Source organism: Falco biarmicus, chromosome 13 (genome assembly GCF_023638135.1).
Source record: "Falco biarmicus isolate bFalBia1 chromosome 13, bFalBia1.pri, whole genome shotgun sequence".
NCBI classification, from domain to species: Eukaryota; Metazoa; Chordata; class Aves; order Falconiformes; family Falconidae; genus Falco; species Falco biarmicus.
This window is the reverse complement of record NC_079300.1, coordinates 29,127,292-29,146,451: the sequence shown is the minus strand read 5'-3', so window position 1 is coordinate 29,146,451 and position 19,160 is coordinate 29,127,292. Positions and strand designations below refer to the sequence as shown.

Genomic DNA, 19,160 nt, shown 5'->3' with positions numbered 1-19,160 from the left:
GAGCATTACAGAAAGATCTTTTTGACTCGGGATCCTGCTTGGTTCTCCACAGATCCCGGGCACTGTCTCAATTTCCTCAGTTTGAATATGTTTTTAGTAGACATGTTAGTAAGGTTTTTGATACTGTCCCTTACAGCATCCTTCTGGACAAGTTGCCCAACTGTGAGATGAGCAGGTTCATGGTGTGTCGGGTGAAGAACTGGCTGAAGGGCAGAGCTGGAAGGGTTGTAGTGAACGGGGCTGCATCTGGCCGGTGACCGGTCACCAGCGGCATTCCTCAGGGCTCAGTCTTAGGGCCAGGGCTGTTCACTATTTTTATCAGCTATCCAGATGCAGGAGCTGAATGCACCATTAGCAAATTTGCTGATGATATGGTCACTATGAGGGTGGTGAGGGGCTGGCACAGGTTGCCTCGAAAAGCTGTGGATGCCCCATCCCTGGAAATGTTCAAGGCCAGGTTGGATGGGGCTTGGAGCAACCTCATCTGGTGGAAGGTGTCCCTGACCATGGCAGGGAGGTTGGAACTAGGTGATCTTTAAGGTCTCTTCCAACCCAAACCATTCTATTATTCTAAGCCGGGAGCTGCTGTTGTCTCTCACGAGGGACAGGAAGCCTTGCAGAGGGGTATCTAGATAGACTGGAGCACCGGGCAATCGTCAGTGGTGTGAACCTTAACAAGTCCAAGTGCAGATTCCATGCCCGAGATGGAATAACACCAGGCACAAGCATCAACTGGGAGAGGAGTGGCTGGCGAGCAGCCCTGCAGAAAGGGCTCTGGGGGTGCGGGTGGCAGCAGGCTCAACAGGAGCCAGCGGTGTGCCCTGGCAGCCAAGAGGGCGACCCGCAGCTGGGGGTGCATCAAACACAGCGTCACCGGCCAGTCAGGAGAGGGGACTGTCCCGCTGTGTTCAGCCTTGTGTGGGCTCACCCGGAGTGCTGTGTGCAGCTCTGGGCCCCCCCATTTCAGAAGGACGTTCAGGTGCTTGAACGCGTCTGGAGGAGGGCAGCGAGCTGGGGACAGGGCTGGAAGGTGTGTCCTGTGAGGAGTGGCCGAGGGACCTGGGCTTGTCTAATTTCAGGGGGAAAGGAGGCTGAGGGGCAACCTCATTGCTGTCTGCAGCTTCCTGAGGAGGGGACACGGAGAGGGAGGTGCTGAGCTCTCCTCCCTGGGATCCGGTGACAGGACACACAGGAATGGCTCAAAGCTGCGCCCGGGAGGTTCAGACTGGACATTAGGAAGCATTTCTTCACCGGGAGGGTGGTCACACACTGGAACAGGCTTCCTGGAGAGATGGTCGGTGCCCTGAGCCTGTCGGTGCTTAAGAGGCATTTGGACAATTCCCTGAATAACATGCTGTAACTTCTGGTCAGCCCTGAAGTGGACTAGATGATCCCTTCCAGCTGGGCTGTTCTGTTCTAAGATGGGGTTTATTGTTGCTTTTTTCCCCCTACAATCTGCCTCTTGTTTTTTGATGACAAGAGAGATTGTCATTTACAGTTTGTTGTACAAAACCACACTGCCACCCTTCCGTTATCAGAGGACAGGCCGAGCCACCTGCTAGTGAGTCATCTTCTGGTGCACTTGGTGTTCACCAGTTGCATCCGTATTTAGCAATACCCGTGTCTCTCTTAACCAAGGCTCCTCTGTATCCAAATGAGGTCAGTGATTGGAAAAAGCCCAGGGATTTGCCAGAGGTAAATCGTGTCACGAACCTGACCACCCTCTACAACAAAATAACATTTGCTGTTGACGCGGAGCGAGCAGTGGATGTTTGCCTGGATGCCGGCGAAGCGTTCAGCACTGTTTCCCGCAGCCCTCTCCTGGACAAGCTGGCGAGGCACGGCCCGGGTGGGTGGTCTGCGCGATGGGTGGGTAACTGGCTCACGGGCTGTGCTCAGAGGCGGGTGATCAGTGGTTTGTACTCGGGTCTACGGATTTGGGAGGCCTCGCTGGACTCCATGAGACTAGGAAAGGTGGTTGTCCTACCCAGCAGCTGTCTTCTCCATTAGCTGCTTTTCAGTGATTTTTGTTCTTCTGAAGTGCAGTGAAATAGATGTTCCATCCAGAGCCTTTTTCTTGGAAGCAAATCATCCTATAGAGTCTTTTTTCTTCTGTTTTTAACCAGAACACCATCTCAACAAGGCTGCAAGCTGTCAAATTGCATTGAGGACGATGACTTACGCATGGCACAGTGTTGCAAACACACTTCACGATACAGTTCTAAGGTCACAACTCTCTCAACTTGGCCACACGGATGCCTTTAACAGAAATGCCTCCCTGTGTTATGCCACCTGCAGCGGCAATATCTAGGCCTGCCCTCTGGTCTCTTCCCTTCAACTCCCTTCTCCTCTCTGCTCTCCACATTCCGCACCTCTCCCTTCGTTCCTCAGGAACACTCAGAGAGGAGCTGATCATCTTCTGGGGTTAAGGAGAGTGATCAATGCCATCATCAGCAAAGAGAAGACAATGTTAAATGCAGTCAGCCTGTGCTGCTTGTGTATCAGGTGATGCCAAAATATGGAAAGTCTGTGATGTTGGAGAAGAAATGTACAGGATTTGCTTTCTGCCAAGTTAAGCTGATGCAGCTCGTTCTTTCCGGATCAGGCTGTTTATATTCTCTGCCTTTTTCCTACGCCATTCGTTCTCTTTTTTTACCCCCCCAAACCACTGACCGTAATTGTTTAAAATACAAGCTTTACATGTGAATGGGGTTTTTTTGGGAAGCGGAACTTTCCATACTGCTTTTTTTCAGCTACTTATGGAGAGAGTGCTGGGGAGGGAGCCAGGGCTGATGGGCAACCTGGTGCTGTGGCCAGGGAAACTGTGGCACAGCTACGTTTAGCCATCTCCTTTACCCATGAAGATCCTTAAGCTCGATGTAAGTTTATCATTTTAGCTAAACAATAGAGCAATTACCCTGAGGGCATGGAAGGGGGGAGTTACTGCAGGGTTATTTTATAGTATCTTTCCTAGACCGGTATTACCCTTCTCTTCCACATTCTCAGTGATGCTTTCGAATACTGGTTGGCTGTTGTATATAGGAGGGAGAGACAGTGTGGGCACATCTATGTGTGGGGAGGTATTTTTATAAAGAATCATTGTGGTAGCAATTTTGCGTCCAAAACTATATTTTTTCTGGGCCAGACAAATATGGGCATGATGTGGATGCTCAACGCTTTGAAGGGGTGGTTTCCCTGCACACTGAGTTTGTACTGGGTTTGGCTGGGCTAGAGTTAATTTTCATCACAGTAGCTGATATGGTGCTGCGTTTCGGGTCTGTGACCAGTGTTGATAGCACAGGGATGTTGTAGCGGCTGCCGAGCAGTGTGTGCACAGCGTCAAGGTCTTTTCTGCTTCTCACCCTGCCCCGCCAGCGGGTAGGCTGGGGCTGTGTGAGAAGCTGGGAGGGGGTGCAGCTGACCCCAGCTGCCCGAAGGGATTCCCCATACCTTATGATGTTGCGCTCGGCATATACAGCTGGGGGAGGGAGGAGGGAGGGGGGGCGTTCCGAGTTGCAGTGTCTGTCTTCCAAAGTAACTGTTTTGGTTTGATGAAGTCCTGCTTTCCCGGAGGTGGCTGAATGCGCCCTGGAACGGGAAGCAGTGAGTGAATTCCTTTTGCTTTGCTTGCATGCGTGGCTTCTGCTTGACCTGTTAAACCACCTTTATCTCAACCTGCAATTTTTTGCACTTTTACCCTTCCAGTTCTCCTCCCCATCCTGCTGCGGGGTCGTGAGTGAGTGGCTGTGTGGGGCCGAGCTGCCCACGGGGTCTACCCCACAGCCCTCTCCCCTAAGCAAGCGTGAAGTGAGGCAGGATGGAGCTATTCATTCAGCATCCTGCCCCAGCTGCTAATTCTGCACCAGCTGGCTGACCTTCACTGCTCCCAGTCTCAGAGCAGCCCAGCCCTGCATGAAGCCAAGTATTCCTGCATGGCACCATATTTTCCTGCGTAACCAAACCTGGCGATTTGTGTGCACACCCCAGGAGAGAGCAATGAATCAATTGTAAAAGTGTAAAAAATGGTCTTTTGTGATTCATGAGCTCTATCAGCTTCTGAGCAAGAAATCGCACAGCTGACGTGTATAATGTAACAGGAGAAAGAAGTCGATTAAACATGACCCCCCCTGCCAGCAGCAGCTGACACAGTGCCAACAGTAACCCTAGAAATTCTTCATAAAACAGCACATTGGCTCATGTTCTACCAAGAAACTCAAGGAAAGCAACCTTATACCTTGCTAATCTCTGAATCTTGATAAGCACCGGAGTTGGGGCTGGCCTGAGGCGGCTGTGATTTAAAAAGAAATGCTGTGTATTCGAGCACTCTGAAGATGTAGCAACATAGGTGAAGGATACCAGAATGCTGAGGACCTGGCTCTTGGTGTGTGGCAGGTAGGGCCACCAGCATATGAGGTTTAGAAGGTGGGCACCATGGGTGGGGAGGGGAGGCGAGGGGAAGGGAAGGGGGCCATGTCAGGAGATGCCTGGGAAGCGGCACGGCCACAGAAGACCAAAAGCAACAGTTTAATCCCCTGTTCCAGGCTGGGAGATGTGGGTAAACTTTTTGTGCCCAAATGGGGATAGCATCAATTCATCCCTGGTGTGGGGAGCAGGGAGGTTACCCCACGCGCAGACCTGCAGGACAAATCCTGCTCTCCCGGGGCAATTTGTGAGCACCAAACCCAGTTTGTGAACTGCTGGTGTACAGGACCCTTGGTGGAACCTCAAATTCCTGTGTAATACAAGCTGTAAAGGTTGTTAATAACACCACAAAGCCTCTTCGTAGACAAATCGTAAAATAACAGCTGTTTAGGGGCAGGAGCTCTCTCTCCCAAGGCGTAGGTACAGTAAAGTCTCTAAGCTCTTAACCACCAGCTACAATAATTGCATTTTTATCAGGAAGGAGTTGGAAGTCTAAATGTTTTAAGGAGAATTTCCAACAGCAGAACAGGAAGAGTGTTCACCTGTTGTCCCTGATCTTCTTTTGCCGAATGGGTCTGGCAGAGAATTACAGTCCTAAACCACTGAGCGAGAAGCGGGGGAAAGGCACGCAGGCGCTGACCGCGGCACCAAGGGGCACTGAGCAAGCGATGTGACGGTGTGCAGGGCGATGGAGGGGCTGACGATGCTCTCCTCCAGCCCCCTGCCACCCAGCACCCTGCCTGGAGCCTGCGTGTGCCCCCCACACCTCTCTCCTGCAGCCGCGAGAGAAGGGGGCCCCTGCTAAACCCTCACTTCCCCGCAAAACTTGCAATTCCCATCTCCCGAGGCAGCTCTTTGTACCTGTTAATGCCATGCCATGCCAGCACTTTTCATGGCTTATTAACTGACTTCCACCCACCCCTGGGAACACCTAGCCACTCCCTTTGTCCTCACCTGTCCCAGCCATTTATAGCAGCGATGGGATGCTAGAAATAGAGACGCATACACCAAGAGCCGCGGGAGCCCGGGGAGGAAAGGAGTATTGCAGTCGATTTGCAAAGGAGGTATTTTCTAGCTCGCAGCAGCAAGGCAGCATGAAAAGCCCTGGGTACACTTCAAGGTAAGGGGGGTGGGGAGAGAGGTGAATGCCGTGGGTGCAGGATTAAAACGGGGTTTGTAGAAAGGTCCACTTCAGGTAACCCCTGTAAGTTGTTAATAACCTATAGAGTTAGTTACGGTTTGCTCCAGGGTAGAGACTGATTTCGCCGTGAATGTTTCTTTCCTGTATTGCAGGTCTTTTAATTTGAAAGAGCCTTGTTAGGTCGACACAGAGGTCTGTTATTTTCAGCTTAAGCCAAACGAACGAGAAGGTTATCCCAAGCCTTAAAGCATCTGTAGCAGCACGTCCAAGTGCGACCTGAGAGGTAGTTTTCCATGTTTTCTTCCTGGCTGGGTGGTGGCACAGCGCAGGTTGGAAAGACGAGTCGAACCTCCAGCGCCAGCCCTGCCGAGAGCTCTGCAAGTTTTTTGGCTTCTTAGAAGAATTGTGTGTGTTAGCAGCCGGCTCCCAAGTGCTTCCTCAAAGGGCTCCCAGGCTGGTGGCAGGTCTGGTGTGCAAAACACAGCTGGTGTGCAAAACACAGTGCTGCACCAGGTGCTGAGAAGAAAATTAACTCTATCCCAGCTGAAACCAGGACAGGTAACTTTCACGTGACATGGGAATGGTGCCTTTCTTAACTTTGCTTTACAAAAGACCGTATTAATGGGCCAAAAAAGCAGATGGTGGATGTGATCATACCCTGCAACTCTCAGTTCTGTTGTTCTTCACGCACCCCAGGTGAAATGCTTCCTTGTGGTCATGCAAGGAAGGAAGAACTTCTGCAGCCATGATCACGTGCGTCATGCCTCCCGCGCTCCCGCTGACATGCTGGGTGGTTATGAAATCCCTCTGCTTATGGCTGTACCTTTGTATAAAAGATAAGTTCACCTTCAGCCTGTGCGTACGGGGCGGTCAGCAGCAAAATAACTCTTGGCGAGTGGGACTTGTCTTTCCTGAAGGGATTAAAGGATGGGGGATATTTTAGCCACCATTGAATACGGTGTCCGTTGGCCCAACACGTACAGATTTAGAAGTGGCTTGGTCAGAGACTTGCAGGTTTGTGGCAAAGGGCGCGGGGTGTGACGCTAAGGGGACAGTCTCTGAGCGGCGCTGCCCTCACGGAGGCGTGCAGGGCAGCGGGTGCAGAGCGGGTGGTAAAAGCCCACGCGCAGGTTTGCGGGACGTGTGGAAGGCCATGACGGCCCTGTAAGCACGGCTGCGAGCGGCCGAGCCCCGAGGGGCAACTGGGACCGGACCCCTTGCAGCGATCAGGCACAGGCCGCAGCTGCACAGGCACTGACCACCCTGCGTACCTGCAGCCCCCTCGTCGTGTCTGCCCCGCTCTCTGTTTTCCTGCACCCCTCCCTGGGGATCACCTCAGCCCTGCCCTTGGCCCTTCCCCTGGTGACCTCCATCGCCCGCCTTGGCTGGGCTGAGGTGTAGTGGGGTGCAGGCTGCCCTCCGCTCCCTGTCCCCGCTCCCCCCTCGCTCCCTGAGCTGGGAGGAGATACCTTTCCATCCACCCAGCCCCAGGCAGGGGAGCAAGCACCATGCCACAAGGCAGCATCCAAATGGCACCCCCAGGACAAGAAGCCTGTCATTCCTGCATGCGGACTGGCACCTTCATGGCCTGTGTGCCGAAGAAATCAGTCACTCGTGCTCCTCAAAACTGGACGCTCCAGGAAGCTGCCATGGTTTTGGCAAGCCTGACGTAGGCTGGGCGGCCACCGCTTGCAGTGACAACGTGGGCATCACTTGGCTGCAGGTTGCTGTTGTCTTCAGGACGGTGCCACAAGGAGTGGGGTGAGCTCTGTGCAGCCCCTCAGGGCTCGCTGGTGGCACGTTTGTGCCTGTAGCTGTCCCACAGGGGATGTTTGGCAGTGCGCTACCCATCCCTTGTGTGGCACCAGCAGCACTTTGAGGCTTTACGTGCCCAGAGTGTGGGGCCTTCAAAGCATGTCCAGACAAAACAGGTCTGCTGGGAGCACTCAGTGACACTGGAGATGGACTTGGTGTGCTGCGTGTGTTTGAAGATTTGGAGGCAGGATGGCACTATGTAGTTGCTTATTGAATTTAATGACTATTAAAATATTGTAGGATGCCTTGAGGCGATAAGATGTAACAGTCTCCAGAGCTTGTCTTCTTGCACTAGAAGGGACTGGCAATCCTTCTGGAGCATACTGTGATCCTCATCTGTCTTCAGGATTGTTTTAGGTGTATACTGATCTGTTTGCCCTGTACAGCATCAATCTGAGTTGCCTTTTTGGGGACACCACCCAAACAAATGTGCAGACAGTTACTGCACATATTAAACTCTACAGAAAAGGTGCAAAGGAGGACATCACCGGGATGGCTGAGGAAAGACCTCCAGGTAGGCAGGGTGACATGTTTTGGAAAATCATCACACCAACGTCGGCTTCAGTTTAATGACAGACCGAGAAAATAGGCAGGGGCTGCATCTGACAGATATGAGCTCGCTGGCTGCCCATGGCCCCCTCTGCATTTCTTCTGTCTCACCTCAACTTACACGCGCAGAGCGAGCAAAGGGAAGGTGATTGTCCCACTCCCATCCCCCTAACAGACCCGGGACCAAAAAATTAAGAAATACTGACGAAAGACTCCCTGTAGCTGTGTCTTGAAACTCTTCATGCAGAAGCTGTGCTGCAAATTCGTATCGAGAGGTTGGTGCCAGCTGTGGCCTTTGGGTCTTCCCGGCTTTGGGGAGAGCTTTCCTGCCTGGGGGTTTCCCACTTCAGCTGTTGGACACGGCAAGCACACTCGCGCAAAGCAAAGCTGGAAGCAAAAGTGGTTTCAGGCAGCTTCGCGTGGCGAGCGAAGTGGAAGGCTTTCCTGCAGTGCCATCGTGGTGCTGCGCCATCGCCACCTGTCCCCACGCTTCCACTGAGCTTGTATCGGGTTTGTGGCTTCCTGCGCTGGCTGTGTTCTCATGTGCAGCTCTTCATGTTCTGCTGGATTCTGCTCCCGTCCTCTCCAGTTTTCCGTGGCTGGGTCCAGGCTGTCACAGCCCGGCTTGCCATGCTGTGGCCAGTCCGTGGAGGCTGCAAACCATGCCAGATAAAGCTGGTGCCTGCGCTCTTGTAAGGGCAATGGAAGGAGTGATTCAGTGTCTCTCATGTGGTACAAGCTGGAGGCTATGAAAGCCACCACCCTGTGCAGCAGGACCACGTGTGAGGACCCGTTGGCAAGAAGGACAGTGGAAAGGACCACCATGTCCAGCCCACAACAAGCCATGTGCCCCCATTGACCCTCAGACTGGGCAGGTTTGGAGCCTTCCTTGCTCGCTTGGGAGAGTGGTAACCATAAGTGTGACCATCCCGTGCCATAAGTGGGACTGCATCTTCTCTGAATAACCTAAAGCCCAAGCCAGATCTGCTGTGTTGTGGAAACGGCAGGTGAAAACATGGAATTCACATGGAATTAAAAATGCTTTTAGGACCAGAGAAGTCAGATCCAGCTCAGTGATGAAAAATTCCTTTTTGGTGGGCATCAAACCTTCAAAAGATCTTCTACATGTCCCAGCTAGAATACACTGGTGATGATACATGGTGGTTGCCTGATGAGTGCTGGAAAAGACTCACCCTCTCAGACACTGAGATGCTGGAGTGTGTCCAGAGAAGGGCAACGAAGCTGGTGAAGAGTCTGGAGCACGGGTCCTACAAGAAGCAGCTGAGGGTGATTTAGCCTGGAGAAAAGGAGGCTCAGGGGAGACCGTATAGCTCTCTACAGCTGCCTGAAGGGAGGCTGTAGCATGGTGGGGTTGGTCTCTTCTCACAGGTGACAAGCGACAGGACCAGAGGAAATGGCCTCAAGTTGCACCAGGGGAGGTTTAGATTGGATACCGGGAAAAATTTCTTCACTGAAAGGGTGGCCAAGCATTGGAACAGGCTGCCCAGGGAGGTGGTGGAATCACCGTCCCTGGAGGTATTTAAAAGATGTGTAGATGTGGTGCTTAAGGACACGGTTCGTGGTGGGCTTGGCAGTGCTGGGTTAATGGTTGAACCTGGTGATCTCAGAGGTCTTTTCCAACCTAAATGATTCTGTGGTTCCCCAGGCAAAGCACGGGTGGATGAGGTGCTTGGTGTAAAGGGCCGCCTCTGAGCTCAGGCAGTTTAAAAGTCTGGCCAAAGCGGGAAGGTCTGATGAAAGGGAGACCTGGGTGAGGCTGAACACGGGAGCTGGGCTGGGAGGAGCTGTCACAGCGTGGAAGCAGTCCTCCTGCTTGAGAGCGGGGTGTAATTAGTCCGTTACAGCTGCTGTTGGGTTATTAATTGGTTTTCTGTATAAAAAAAAAAAAAAAGCCCAGTTTCATGTTTCTTTGAGATCCCCATCTTCTGGAGTGATTACAGGAGCCGCTCAGATTTCTTACCAAGGAAATCCTTATACCCCTACAAAGGACTCATTTTCTACTGAATAAACTAGAGGTTTGAATAGTGAATAAGCTCTAAAGCCCCAGAAAACTGAAAGAAAAGCAAAATAAAAGGCAGCAGAGCAGAGAAGGAGGCTGTCAGAAGAACTTGGGCTCTGCCTGAAGCAGGCTGTGTTTTGCCAAAGTCCAGAATAAGGACAGTAATAGTGAAAGTGCAGTTTCTGTCTGTCCTGCCTCTAATGCCAGAGCTGCTGGCACAGCCAGGGGAGCCAAAAGTGACTGGCACCATGGAGATGTAAAACTGCGCTCCTGGTGATCAACATCCCCAAGGGCGATATGCAAAGTTTGGTGGTTTGTGTTTCGGGATGGGCTAGCAGATAAAAATCCACTGAAACTCTTCTTTTTTTCCAGGAATATCAAATGTCTCATCATTTTCAGCCTTTGCCTGGGACTCATCTTCCTATCGGGATTCTTCCATATGAAGAATAAAAATTATGTGTAAGTGAAGCCGAAGCAAGGTTACCTGACTTCATCTGCTCAGGGCAGCAAGGATCCAATCTGTGACACTTGATTTAACTCTCGTGAGGTTTAGGCTGATACTGAATGCAGGGCAGCAGCCCAAAGTTAGGTCCTAGAGCTGCATTTGGGCAGGCGGGTATCAAATTGGCCGAAGTGCAGCTCTTTGGGGCAAAATCAGCTGTATGGAAAAAGAAAAGGGGATGGAGCTGAAGCCTTTGGGTAAGTGAGGACCCGGAGAAGTAGAAAACTGTCTGACATCTGCACCTGAGGGATGGGGCTTGTTTGGGTTGGTGCCTTGCCCCAGCTGCAGGTGTGGTATCAGAGGGAGAACCTGCTCAGGCTGGGCTTTGCCAGGTCTCGGAGGTGGGGCACGGCACTGGAGAGGCTGTTTTCCCCATCTGTTGCCTTCCTGCAGAATCTCGAAGAGCCATGAGAAGCCGCTAGTACCTCCCACGCCTTGCCATGCCAAGACTAACGTCATGTTCCTCAAGACCCACAAGACGGCCAGCAGCACCGTTCTGAACATCATGTTCAGGTTTGCAGAGAAGTACAACCTCACGGTCGCCCTGCCAGCTGACCAGCTCTTCCACCTGGGCTACCCAAAGACCTTCCTGGCCCACTTTGTGGAGGAATTTCAAGCCATAGGACAAAACTACAACATCATGTGCAACCACCTGCGGTTTAACCCCTCGGAGGTAAGAAAGAGCCACGACACCTGTGGAGAAACCTGGTTGAACGAGCAAGTGCCTCCAGACTAACAGCCTCTCTTCTTCCTCCCTGCAAATAGGTGCAAAAGGTGATGGCAGCAAACACCTTCTACTTCTCCATCCTCAGGAACCCCATTCCTCTGCTGGAGTCTTCCTACATCTACTACAAGGACAGTGTCCCTGCCTTCAGGATTTCCAAGGATGTGAACGAATACCTGGCGTCACCCATGAAGTATTACCATCCAGCGGATTACAAGCAAAACATATATGCCAGGAATATCATGTGGTTTGACTTTGGCTATGATAACAATGCGGAGGACGACGAAAAGTACATCCAGGTGGTTTTGAAGGAGATTGAGCAGAACTTCCACCTGATCTTGATAGCAGACTACTTTGATGAGTCCATGATCCTCTTGAGGCATACTTTGTGCTGGGATCTGGATGATGTGATTTACTTTAAGCTCAATTCCAGAGGCCAGGACACTGTCCAGACCTTGACTCCAGAAAGCGAGGAGCGGATAAAAGTGTGGTGCTCGCTGGACTGGAAGCTCTACCTGCACTTCAACCAGAGCTTCTGGAGGAGAATTGAGGAGACCATAGGACTCCAGGAGCTGGAGAAGGAGGTGAATCACCTGCGAATCAGACAGAAGGAGCTCATGGAGACCTGTCTTTTGGACGAGGGGGCAGTGGGGAAGGATCACATCAAGAACAGAGCTCTCCTGCCTTTCCAGTCAGGGGCTGCAAATATCCTTGGGTACAACCTCAAACAAGACTTGGACAACAGCACTCTGAGAACGTGCCAGAAAATGGTTATGCCAGAGCTGCAGTACACATCCTATCTTTATGCTGTTCAACACCCACACAAGAAGAGGAAGCAGCTGGGCTTGCCCTTGCTGTGGACCACTTCCCAGGAGAAGATGCAGCTCCCAACTCCCAACTAGGGCATGAGACAATCCACTGTGGTTTCCCACCACTTTGCATCACCCCGTGTCTGGCATGTGACTGGCCGACAGGACTCTTGTGCGTGAGGGGGAGGCAGGGGGAGGGGTCTTTGTTTGGAGCCACCAAACTACTGATGGGTCCCTTTTTGGGGACCTTGAGCCAAAGGCTCTGCATTGGCTGGATCCTGTGTGATGCCTCCTCCCCAGTCCCAGGCAGGGGGAGGGCCCACTGCTGCTGGGCGCTGGGCAGGCTTTCAGCTGGCTCACATTCCTGCCTCTTAATCATTAATCACAGGCTTAATAATTTGGTTTGCATTTGACTTTATTTAATAGCTGTCATTACGCTGAGGCTGGTTGCAGCTCACTAGAGCAAGTCCTGATTTTTGGTGCTTAGGAGGAAAAAAAGGAGGGGGAGGAAAACGAGGAGGAGAGCACCGTGAGGGAACGCAGCACTTGGAGGTGTAGGAGAGATGCTGGGTCTCCCGCCCGGCAGCATCCGTGCCCAACGACATCTAACCACCACACGATGCTGGGGCTGCGTTTCAGGTGGGGGTCCAATGCGTTGTGCCCGGCGCGCTGGCTGAGCAGCCTCCCCCCACCTGCACATGAGATGTCCCTCTCGTGTGCCATGAGGTGTGGGGGGCCTCTGCACCCCTTGGGACAGCTGGGTGCTCCCCTGGGGGGCCCAGTTTTGAGGTTTCACCCCTCCCTCTTGGGTGAGGGTCCCTAGTCCCTGAACATGGGCGATCCCTTGGGCTCAGCATCCCTGAAGCTCTCTATCAGCAGAGGCGTCGTTGGGCCCCCTCCTCGCTGTGTTGGCCAAACTCTCCAGCACTGATTAGGAGAGAGGTGGAGGGAGGCATGGCTGCTGCTTATTTAGGGCATGACCTTGTTATTGAAGGAGGTAATTAAACCTGCCTGGGACATCTTTGCTCGTTAGCCAGCTCCCTGCTGCTGCACCAGCGCTGGGAAGGTTCGTCAGAAGGACGGCAGGGCCGAGCCTGGTGGCTTTGGCGTCACCACTGTTAATGATTTGCCCACTGCCAGTTTCCAGCGCACCTGCCACCGCTGATGGTGTGTTATTTCGGAGCTTGGCCAGCGTCTCCTCCTGCCCACTTGCCAGGGCGGCGGTGGGGACCCGGATGGCATGGCTGGGCTGATGGATCCGGGGTTGCTTGGCTTGCAGCTTGGCTTTGGGCGTGAAGCTGGCTGGGCAGCAGCTCCAAGGTGCTGTTTGAGGGCAGCGGGGTCAGAAACTGAGCTGGGATTTTCCTTGGCTATGTTTAAACCTGGCAGGTCGCCAGGGAAGCCAGCCGAGGCAAGGGTTAACCTGCCGCAGTGCAACCTGTGCTCCTCCGCAACCTGTGTGTACACCACCAGATAAACCACTTTCACGGTTTTCTGCTCCAGCAACCCGGGCTAAAATTAAGCAGGCTTAGGAGGTGTTTGCAACCAGCCGGGGCGGGGGAGGTGGCGGCACCTGGAGCCTTTTCCCTGGGGGCCTTTTCCGGAATTCTGCAGCTCGAGCCCCAGCTTCTGATCCGTGACTTGTCGCGTGAATTTTGACAAACCCTTTTAGCTAAGCTGATGCCGGGGCATGGAATAGAAGCGTCATTTCTTAACAGCTGACCTGTGTGCTGCTGGGAGTCCTAGGAAGGCTGGGACCCCCCAGATCACAGGGCACAGGCTGGGCAGCTCACGGCTGGGATGGACCGTGGTGTACAGGGCTTGCAGCACCTGGGCAGGGAGGTCCGGCCTCTCCCAGCCTGTGGGAGGAGGGAAACTGAGGCAGGAGATGCAAACGGTCCCCACCTCTCCCTTGGCACCCTCTCCCGGGGGGTTCGAGCAAGGTGCCTCGGCAGCTGCAGGGCCCCCAGCCCCGGCGACGGCACCTTCGTGCCGCGGGCGCTGCTCCAGGGCTGCCGCTGCTGACTCAGGGCTTTTCCCGGCCGCTGCTGCGGGAGCCCCGTGACCCGGGGGGGGGGGGGACGGACCCCGCAAGGGGGGCGGCAGCGGGGTGACAGGCTCTGCAGAAAGCCGGCAGCTGCGGGAGCCAGCGTTACCCCGTCGCGGGGCAGGGGACGGAGGGGACACCCCCAGCCCAGACGGACCCGGTGAGTGCCTTTGCTTTTCTCCGTGCGGTGTTTGTGCAGCAAAAGCTCCTAATTAAAACGGGAGAAAGTCGCCACCGGCTGCTCCGGCTGCGCCCGGGCGTGGGACGCCCGCCTCCTGCGGCGAGGACCTGGGACGTGTAGGAGCTGCAAGGGGGACAGCTGCCCGCGGCGGCACTGCTGCTGCCACCGGGGCACGGCACCAGGGGCTGCTCGCGCCCTGCACCGCGGGGGCAGCCCCGGGACCCTGCGCTGTGCACCCCAGGTTCCCCTGCAGGGGAGGGGGCTCAGGAGCGGCAGGGGCCGCCGCACTCGAGGCAGCAGAAGCGGGGGGCGAAATGTCCCCCGAACGCCCGCGAGGAGCCAGGCTGGCCCCGGGGTCCTGGCTGTGCGGAGATGGGCTCTGCCCCCCCCAACCCCCACTTGACAATGGGAGCAGGGAACCCCAGATCCCACCCTGCCCTTTGCTGACTGGCCTCGGTTTACCAGAAACCCCTTTTGAAGAGCATCTTGAAGATGAATTTAATTTTATGTTGAGGTAGCCCAGGTCACCCTCTTTGGTGGTACCCAAAACCCTGTCCCACCTTGGAGCGGCGGTGACGTGCCACTGCAGCAGCCCACATTCAGCCCCTCTGAACCCCGACCCTGCCTGTAGCAACCTGCCCTCCAGCCTGTGCTCCCAGGGGAGGGTTCCCCACCCCAAGCCCACCAAGTTAAACCCCAAACCCCTCCAAGGACAACACAGCTCCCAGCCAGCACCCCCAGCCATGCCCAGCAGCTGCCCCTCCTGCCCCTTCATCAGCCCGCCGGGGTGGGGGCTGTATCTTTCTGCCGCAGACACCATGGGCTCCCGGCACTTCCCTGCCCGCACCGTGCTCTTCGAGAAGGAGCCCAACGGCGTCACGTACCGCGTGCCCGCCCTGCTCTACCTGCCCTGCGTGGCCAAGCTGCTGGCATTTGCGGAGGAGCGGCTGAGCGTCGACGATGCCCACGCCAACCTGCTGGTGCTGCGCCGCGGCACCATTTATGGGAGCTACGTGGAGGTGGGACAGGGGACGCACCTGGCATTGGGGGGGGACACGGCAGTGAGCGCACGGCGACAGACGGGTGGTTATCCTCCACTGCTCATGCGTGGCACAGCTGAGCTCCTGGAGGCACCCACGGGGGAGGGGAGGCTGGGTCAGGCGAAGTGTGGTGGTCCTCACCCCTCTTCATCCTCCCCGAGCAGTGGGAAGACATGCGCGTGCTGGAGACAGCGACACTGCAGCACCACCGGTCGATGAACCCCTGCCCGCTCTACGATGAGTTCACCGGCACCCTCTTCCTTTTCTTCATCACGGTGCTGGGCAGGACGCCCGAAGCCTACCAGATCATCACCGGCCAAAATGTCACCCGCCTCTGCTGCGTCACCAGTGCTGATCAGGGCCTGAGCTGGAGCACGGCCACGGACCTGACGCAGCAGGTCATTGGTGGGGCCATCAAAGGTAGCCCACTGGAGAGGGGTGAGGAGTGGGGAGGACAGTCAGCAGGAGGGCGACCATGGGTTTTGGCCTCCTGCAGCCACCCGTGGTGTGGCTGGAGGTGGCTTCAGGGTAGGAAGCCCGCAAGCATCAAATAGTGGTGTGGAAGAGGACCTCAGGCAGAGGGGAGGGGGATGGCAGGGGTATCTGTATCACTTGCACGGGGGAACAGAACCGGAGAGGCCCCATAGCTACGGACAGGACTATGCGTGAGGACAGCCAGGCAGCACTGGGCTCTGCTTCCCTGTCACCCCCACCACCTTGCTTGGCTGAGCCAGGGAGATGCTCTGGAGACCCTTCCATGCTGGGCAGGGCAGGGGTACCATGGAGGCTGCTCTTCACCCCCATCCCATCTCCACTCCCCAGACTGGGCGACGTTCGCGCTGGGTCCCGGGCACGGGATCCAGCTGCGGTCTGGCCGGCTGCTGGTGCCCGCCTACAGCTACCACATTGACTGCAAGGAGTGCTTCGGCCAGCTCTGCAAGACCACCCCTCACTCCTTCACCTTCTACAGCGACGACCACGGCCAGGGCTGGCGCTTTGGGGAGTTCATCCCCAACCTGCAGACAGGCGAGTGCCAGCTGGTCTCGGTGGATGAGGAGGATGGCTCCAACGTCCTCTACTGCAATGCCCGCAGCCCCTTGGGCTTCAGGGTCCAGGCGCTCAGCACAGACGATGGGGCCGTCTTCCATGGGGGGCAGCTGGTCCAGCGGCTGGTTGAGCCCCCCCATGGCTGTCACGGCAGCGTCATTGGCTTCCCTGCACCTTTTGTGTACGTCCCCGCTGCCCCCCAGGACCCCATGATGCCCTTCTTGGGCTCAGTGCACCGGCTGCTCCCTGGGATGCTCTCGGAGCTTCGGCACCTGCCCGCCCAGCGGGCAGCGGGTGAGGAGCTGCCTGCTGCAGCCACCGGCAGCCACCGTGAGCCAGCTGAGCCCAAGGAGGGCTGTTCTACCCCAGGGCATCGTGGCCATGCCCCTGCCATCACCTCGGTCCAAGGGCAGCCGGCAGCAACCCCCCACCCTGCTGCCTTCTTCCAAGCACCAACATGGGTCCTCTACTCCCACCCCACCAGCTCCATATCGCGGGTCAACATGGGAGTCCACCTGAGCACCTTCCCCAGGGACGTGGAGAGCTGGACTGAGCCGTGGGTCATCTACGAGGGCCCAAGCGCTTACTCGGACCTGGCTTACATGGAGCTGCCCTACAATGAGGCCTCCATCTCTGGTGGCCCAGCCATTGCTTTCGCCTGCCTTTATGAGAACGGGACACGTTCGCCGTACGAGCAGATCTCCTTCAGCATGTTCACCCTGCACGATGTGCTCCAGAACATCCCCGTGACAGCCACTGTCCCCCAGCGGGACCGCAGCCCCCTGCGCCGCAGGAAGCGGGGGCGAAGGAGCTGCCTCGTCTCCTAGTGACCCTCAGGATGGGTCTCCCCACTCTCCCAGCGCCAGACCCCAGGGCACCAGCCCAGTGCCCAGCCACTGGGGTGCCCACAGCCTGGGGTCCTGCCGCTGGCCAGCCAGGCCACATCACACAGAAGCCATGTGCTACCTGCCGTCCCCAAGCTGGGTTTTATCTCATTTTTATGGCTATTTTTAAATTATATAGTAGGTTGGGCACAGAGGCTTGTGCCACCAGCCCAGCCCCAGGTTCCTTTCAGAGCACGTGAGCCACCCCATGAAACGCGTAACGGGGGGCAACAGCAGCAGTGCAGGGAGAAGGCAGCCATGGGCACCCCGTGCCACACACGTGTGCCAGGTGCCAGATAGCGGGGCATGATGCTCCAGCTGCACCACACCTGGTGCTACCACCCTGCTCCGAGGGGTTTCTTCCCATGGTCATAAATATTTATGTTCCTTTTTGAATTACTCCTTTTTAATGATCCTGTTCAAGCCAGTTCCTCTTTTCCTCAGTGATGTCTGTGCTGGTTTTGACTGGGATGGAGTTATACGTGTTCATAGCAGCTGGGATGGGGCTGTGCTTTGGGTTTGTGCTGAGGACACTGCTGGTCACACAGGGACATTGGTTACTGCTGAGCGGCGCCTACACAGAGCCAAGGTCTCTTCTGCCCCTCACCCCACAGCGAGAAGGCTGGGGGGCACAGGGAGTTGGGGAGGGGACACAGCCGGGACAGCTGACCCCAGGCATATCCCATACCCTATGGCATCGTGCTCAGCGATAAAGCTGGTGGGGAGGCTGGTGGGGGTGCTGCTGCTCAGGGAGAGGCTGGGCATCAGTTGGGTGCTGGTAAGAAAGTGTTTTCAGTTGCATCACTTCTCTTGGCTTTTATTTCTCTCTGTTATTTTCCTGTTCATTACGAGTTATTATTATTTTATTTCAATTATTAAACTGTCTTTATCTCTACCCATGAGTTTTCTCACTCTTACCCTTCCGATTCTCTTCCCCATCACGCCGGGGGGGAGCAGGCGAGCGGCTGCGTGGGGCTCAGTTGCCAGCTGGAGTGAAACCGCAACAATCGCCCAGTGACTGCTGAATCTGGCGGGTTGCTTAGTTTTGTAAGCTGCCGCAGGCATTGCTGCTTTCGTCTGAACCTTACCAGTCTGGGGGGCAAACATCCTCCCAGCACAGGCAGGTTTGGGGCCGTACTGACGCTCGCTCAGTCCCTGTAAAGGTTTGGGGGACACGGGGGGTGTTGACACCGGTGACAGCCCCTGTGGGCGCAGCGATGGGTTCCAGGGCCAGTGGGGACGAGTGGCTGCTCCTGACATCTGCTGCACGCACGAGCGTGCGTGTGCGTGAGTGTGAGTGAGTGTGAGTGAGTGTGTGTGAGTGAGTGTGTCTGTGTGTGCGGGTGCACTTTGCGGGGCTACACCTCGATTCCAGCACTGCCTCTCCCAGCACAACTCCATCCCTGCCCCCCAGCCCCAGCTGGAACCCGGCTGGGCTCCTCTGGGCTCCTTCACCTCTCCTGCCCCTTGCAGGAGACAAGCACCAACACCAGCTGCCCTAAATACAGATCGATTAACGAAAATAAGTTAGTGTTCCAGCTCGTATCTCTGTAAATTCCACCGTGTCACGTTTGCGCCCAGGCAGGTGGAGGCTGACCAGGAGCAGCCGGGGAAGCTGCTGGGCTTGTCCGGGGATGCCAGGAGCCAGTTACCTCCATTGCTCAGTGGGCTGGTTTCCAACCCCAAATGGACACCAGCCCCCAGGGCACCCGGTCCAGGGAGGAGGAAGCAGCATCAGCTGGGCAGAGGGCTCTGCGCGGAGGCAGCCCTTTGCCCACCAGCCCCACACACGCTGCTTCAATGCTTCATGCAGGCTGGGGGGCCTGTCCCCCATGGGGGACTCTGTCCGTCTTGCCCAGGGCTCTTGCACTAAGCTGATATCGCAGTTCGTGCCATCCCCCCACCATGACATTTTCCACGGGCCAAGGGACACCCGGGGATGGTACCTCCTCCAAGTGCCAGCCTCCTGGGACCATCAC

At 55.7% G+C, this 19,160-nt stretch overlaps 2 protein-coding genes across 8 annotated transcripts; both read left to right on the top strand.

The window, feature by feature from the left end:
* Positions 1–4,201: 4,201 nt before the first annotated feature.
* On the top strand, positions 4,202–12,382 carry GAL3ST2 (galactose-3-O-sulfotransferase 2). Of its 5 annotated transcripts, none has more exons than XM_056358305.1 (6): positions 4,202–4,392; positions 5,716–6,121; positions 6,260–9,463; positions 10,320–10,406; positions 10,843–11,122; positions 11,215–12,382. In XM_056358305.1, exons 3-6 carry the CDS (start codon positions 9,342–9,344, stop codon positions 12,073–12,075), a joined length of 1,350 nt encoding a protein of 449 aa, XP_056214280.1. In that variant the 5' UTR covers positions 4,202–4,392; positions 5,716–6,121; positions 6,260–9,341; the 3' UTR covers positions 12,076–12,382. The 5 variants fall into 5 exon arrangements, with proteins under 5 accessions (XP_056214280.1, XP_056214282.1, XP_056214284.1 ...); XM_056358306.1 differs by lacking the exon at positions 4,202–4,392 and adding an exon at positions 4,471–5,542; XM_056358309.1 differs by lacking the exon at positions 6,260–9,463 and having other exon boundaries at positions 4,205–4,392; positions 11,215–12,378.
* Positions 12,383–14,070: 1,688 nt separating this feature from the next.
* On the top strand, positions 14,071–19,095 carry NEU4 (neuraminidase 4). 3 transcript variants are annotated; one of them, XM_056358300.1, is made up of 4 exons: positions 14,071–14,189; positions 15,024–15,229; positions 15,415–15,670; positions 16,073–19,094. In XM_056358300.1, exons 2-4 carry the CDS (start codon positions 15,029–15,031, stop codon positions 17,122–17,124), a joined length of 1,509 nt encoding a protein of 502 aa, XP_056214275.1. In that variant the 5' UTR covers positions 14,071–14,189; positions 15,024–15,028; the 3' UTR covers positions 17,125–19,094. The 3 variants fall into 3 exon arrangements, with proteins under 3 accessions (XP_056214275.1, XP_056214276.1, XP_056214274.1); XM_056358301.1 differs by having other exon boundaries at positions 14,101–14,189; positions 14,989–15,229; positions 16,073–19,095; XM_056358299.1 differs by having other exon boundaries at positions 14,116–15,229.
* The last annotated feature ends 65 nt before the right edge of the window (positions 19,096–19,160 follow it).

Coding starts and splice junctions, on each gene's coding strand:
- GAL3ST2 (XM_056358304.1), top strand. CDS start 5,406: ATGCTAGAAATAGAGACGCATACACCAAGAGCCGCGGGAGCCCGGGGA. Junction 5,543..10,319: donor AGCCCTGGGTACACTTCAAG/GTAAGGGGGGTG, acceptor CTTTTTTTCCAG/GAATATCAAATGTCTCATCA. Junction 11,123..11,214: donor TGCGGTTTAACCCCTCGGAG/GTAAGAAAGAGC, acceptor CCCTGCAAATAG/GTGCAAAAGGTGATGGCAGC.
- NEU4 (XM_056358299.1), top strand. CDS start 14,954: ATGCCCAGCAGCTGCCCCTCCTGCCCCTTCATCAGCCCGCCGGGGTGG. Junction 15,230..15,414: donor TTTATGGGAGCTACGTGGAG/GTGGGACAGGGG, acceptor CTCCCCGAGCAG/TGGGAAGACATGCGCGTGCT. Junction 15,671..16,072: donor CATTGGTGGGGCCATCAAAG/GTAGCCCACTGG, acceptor TCCACTCCCCAG/ACTGGGCGACGTTCGCGCTG.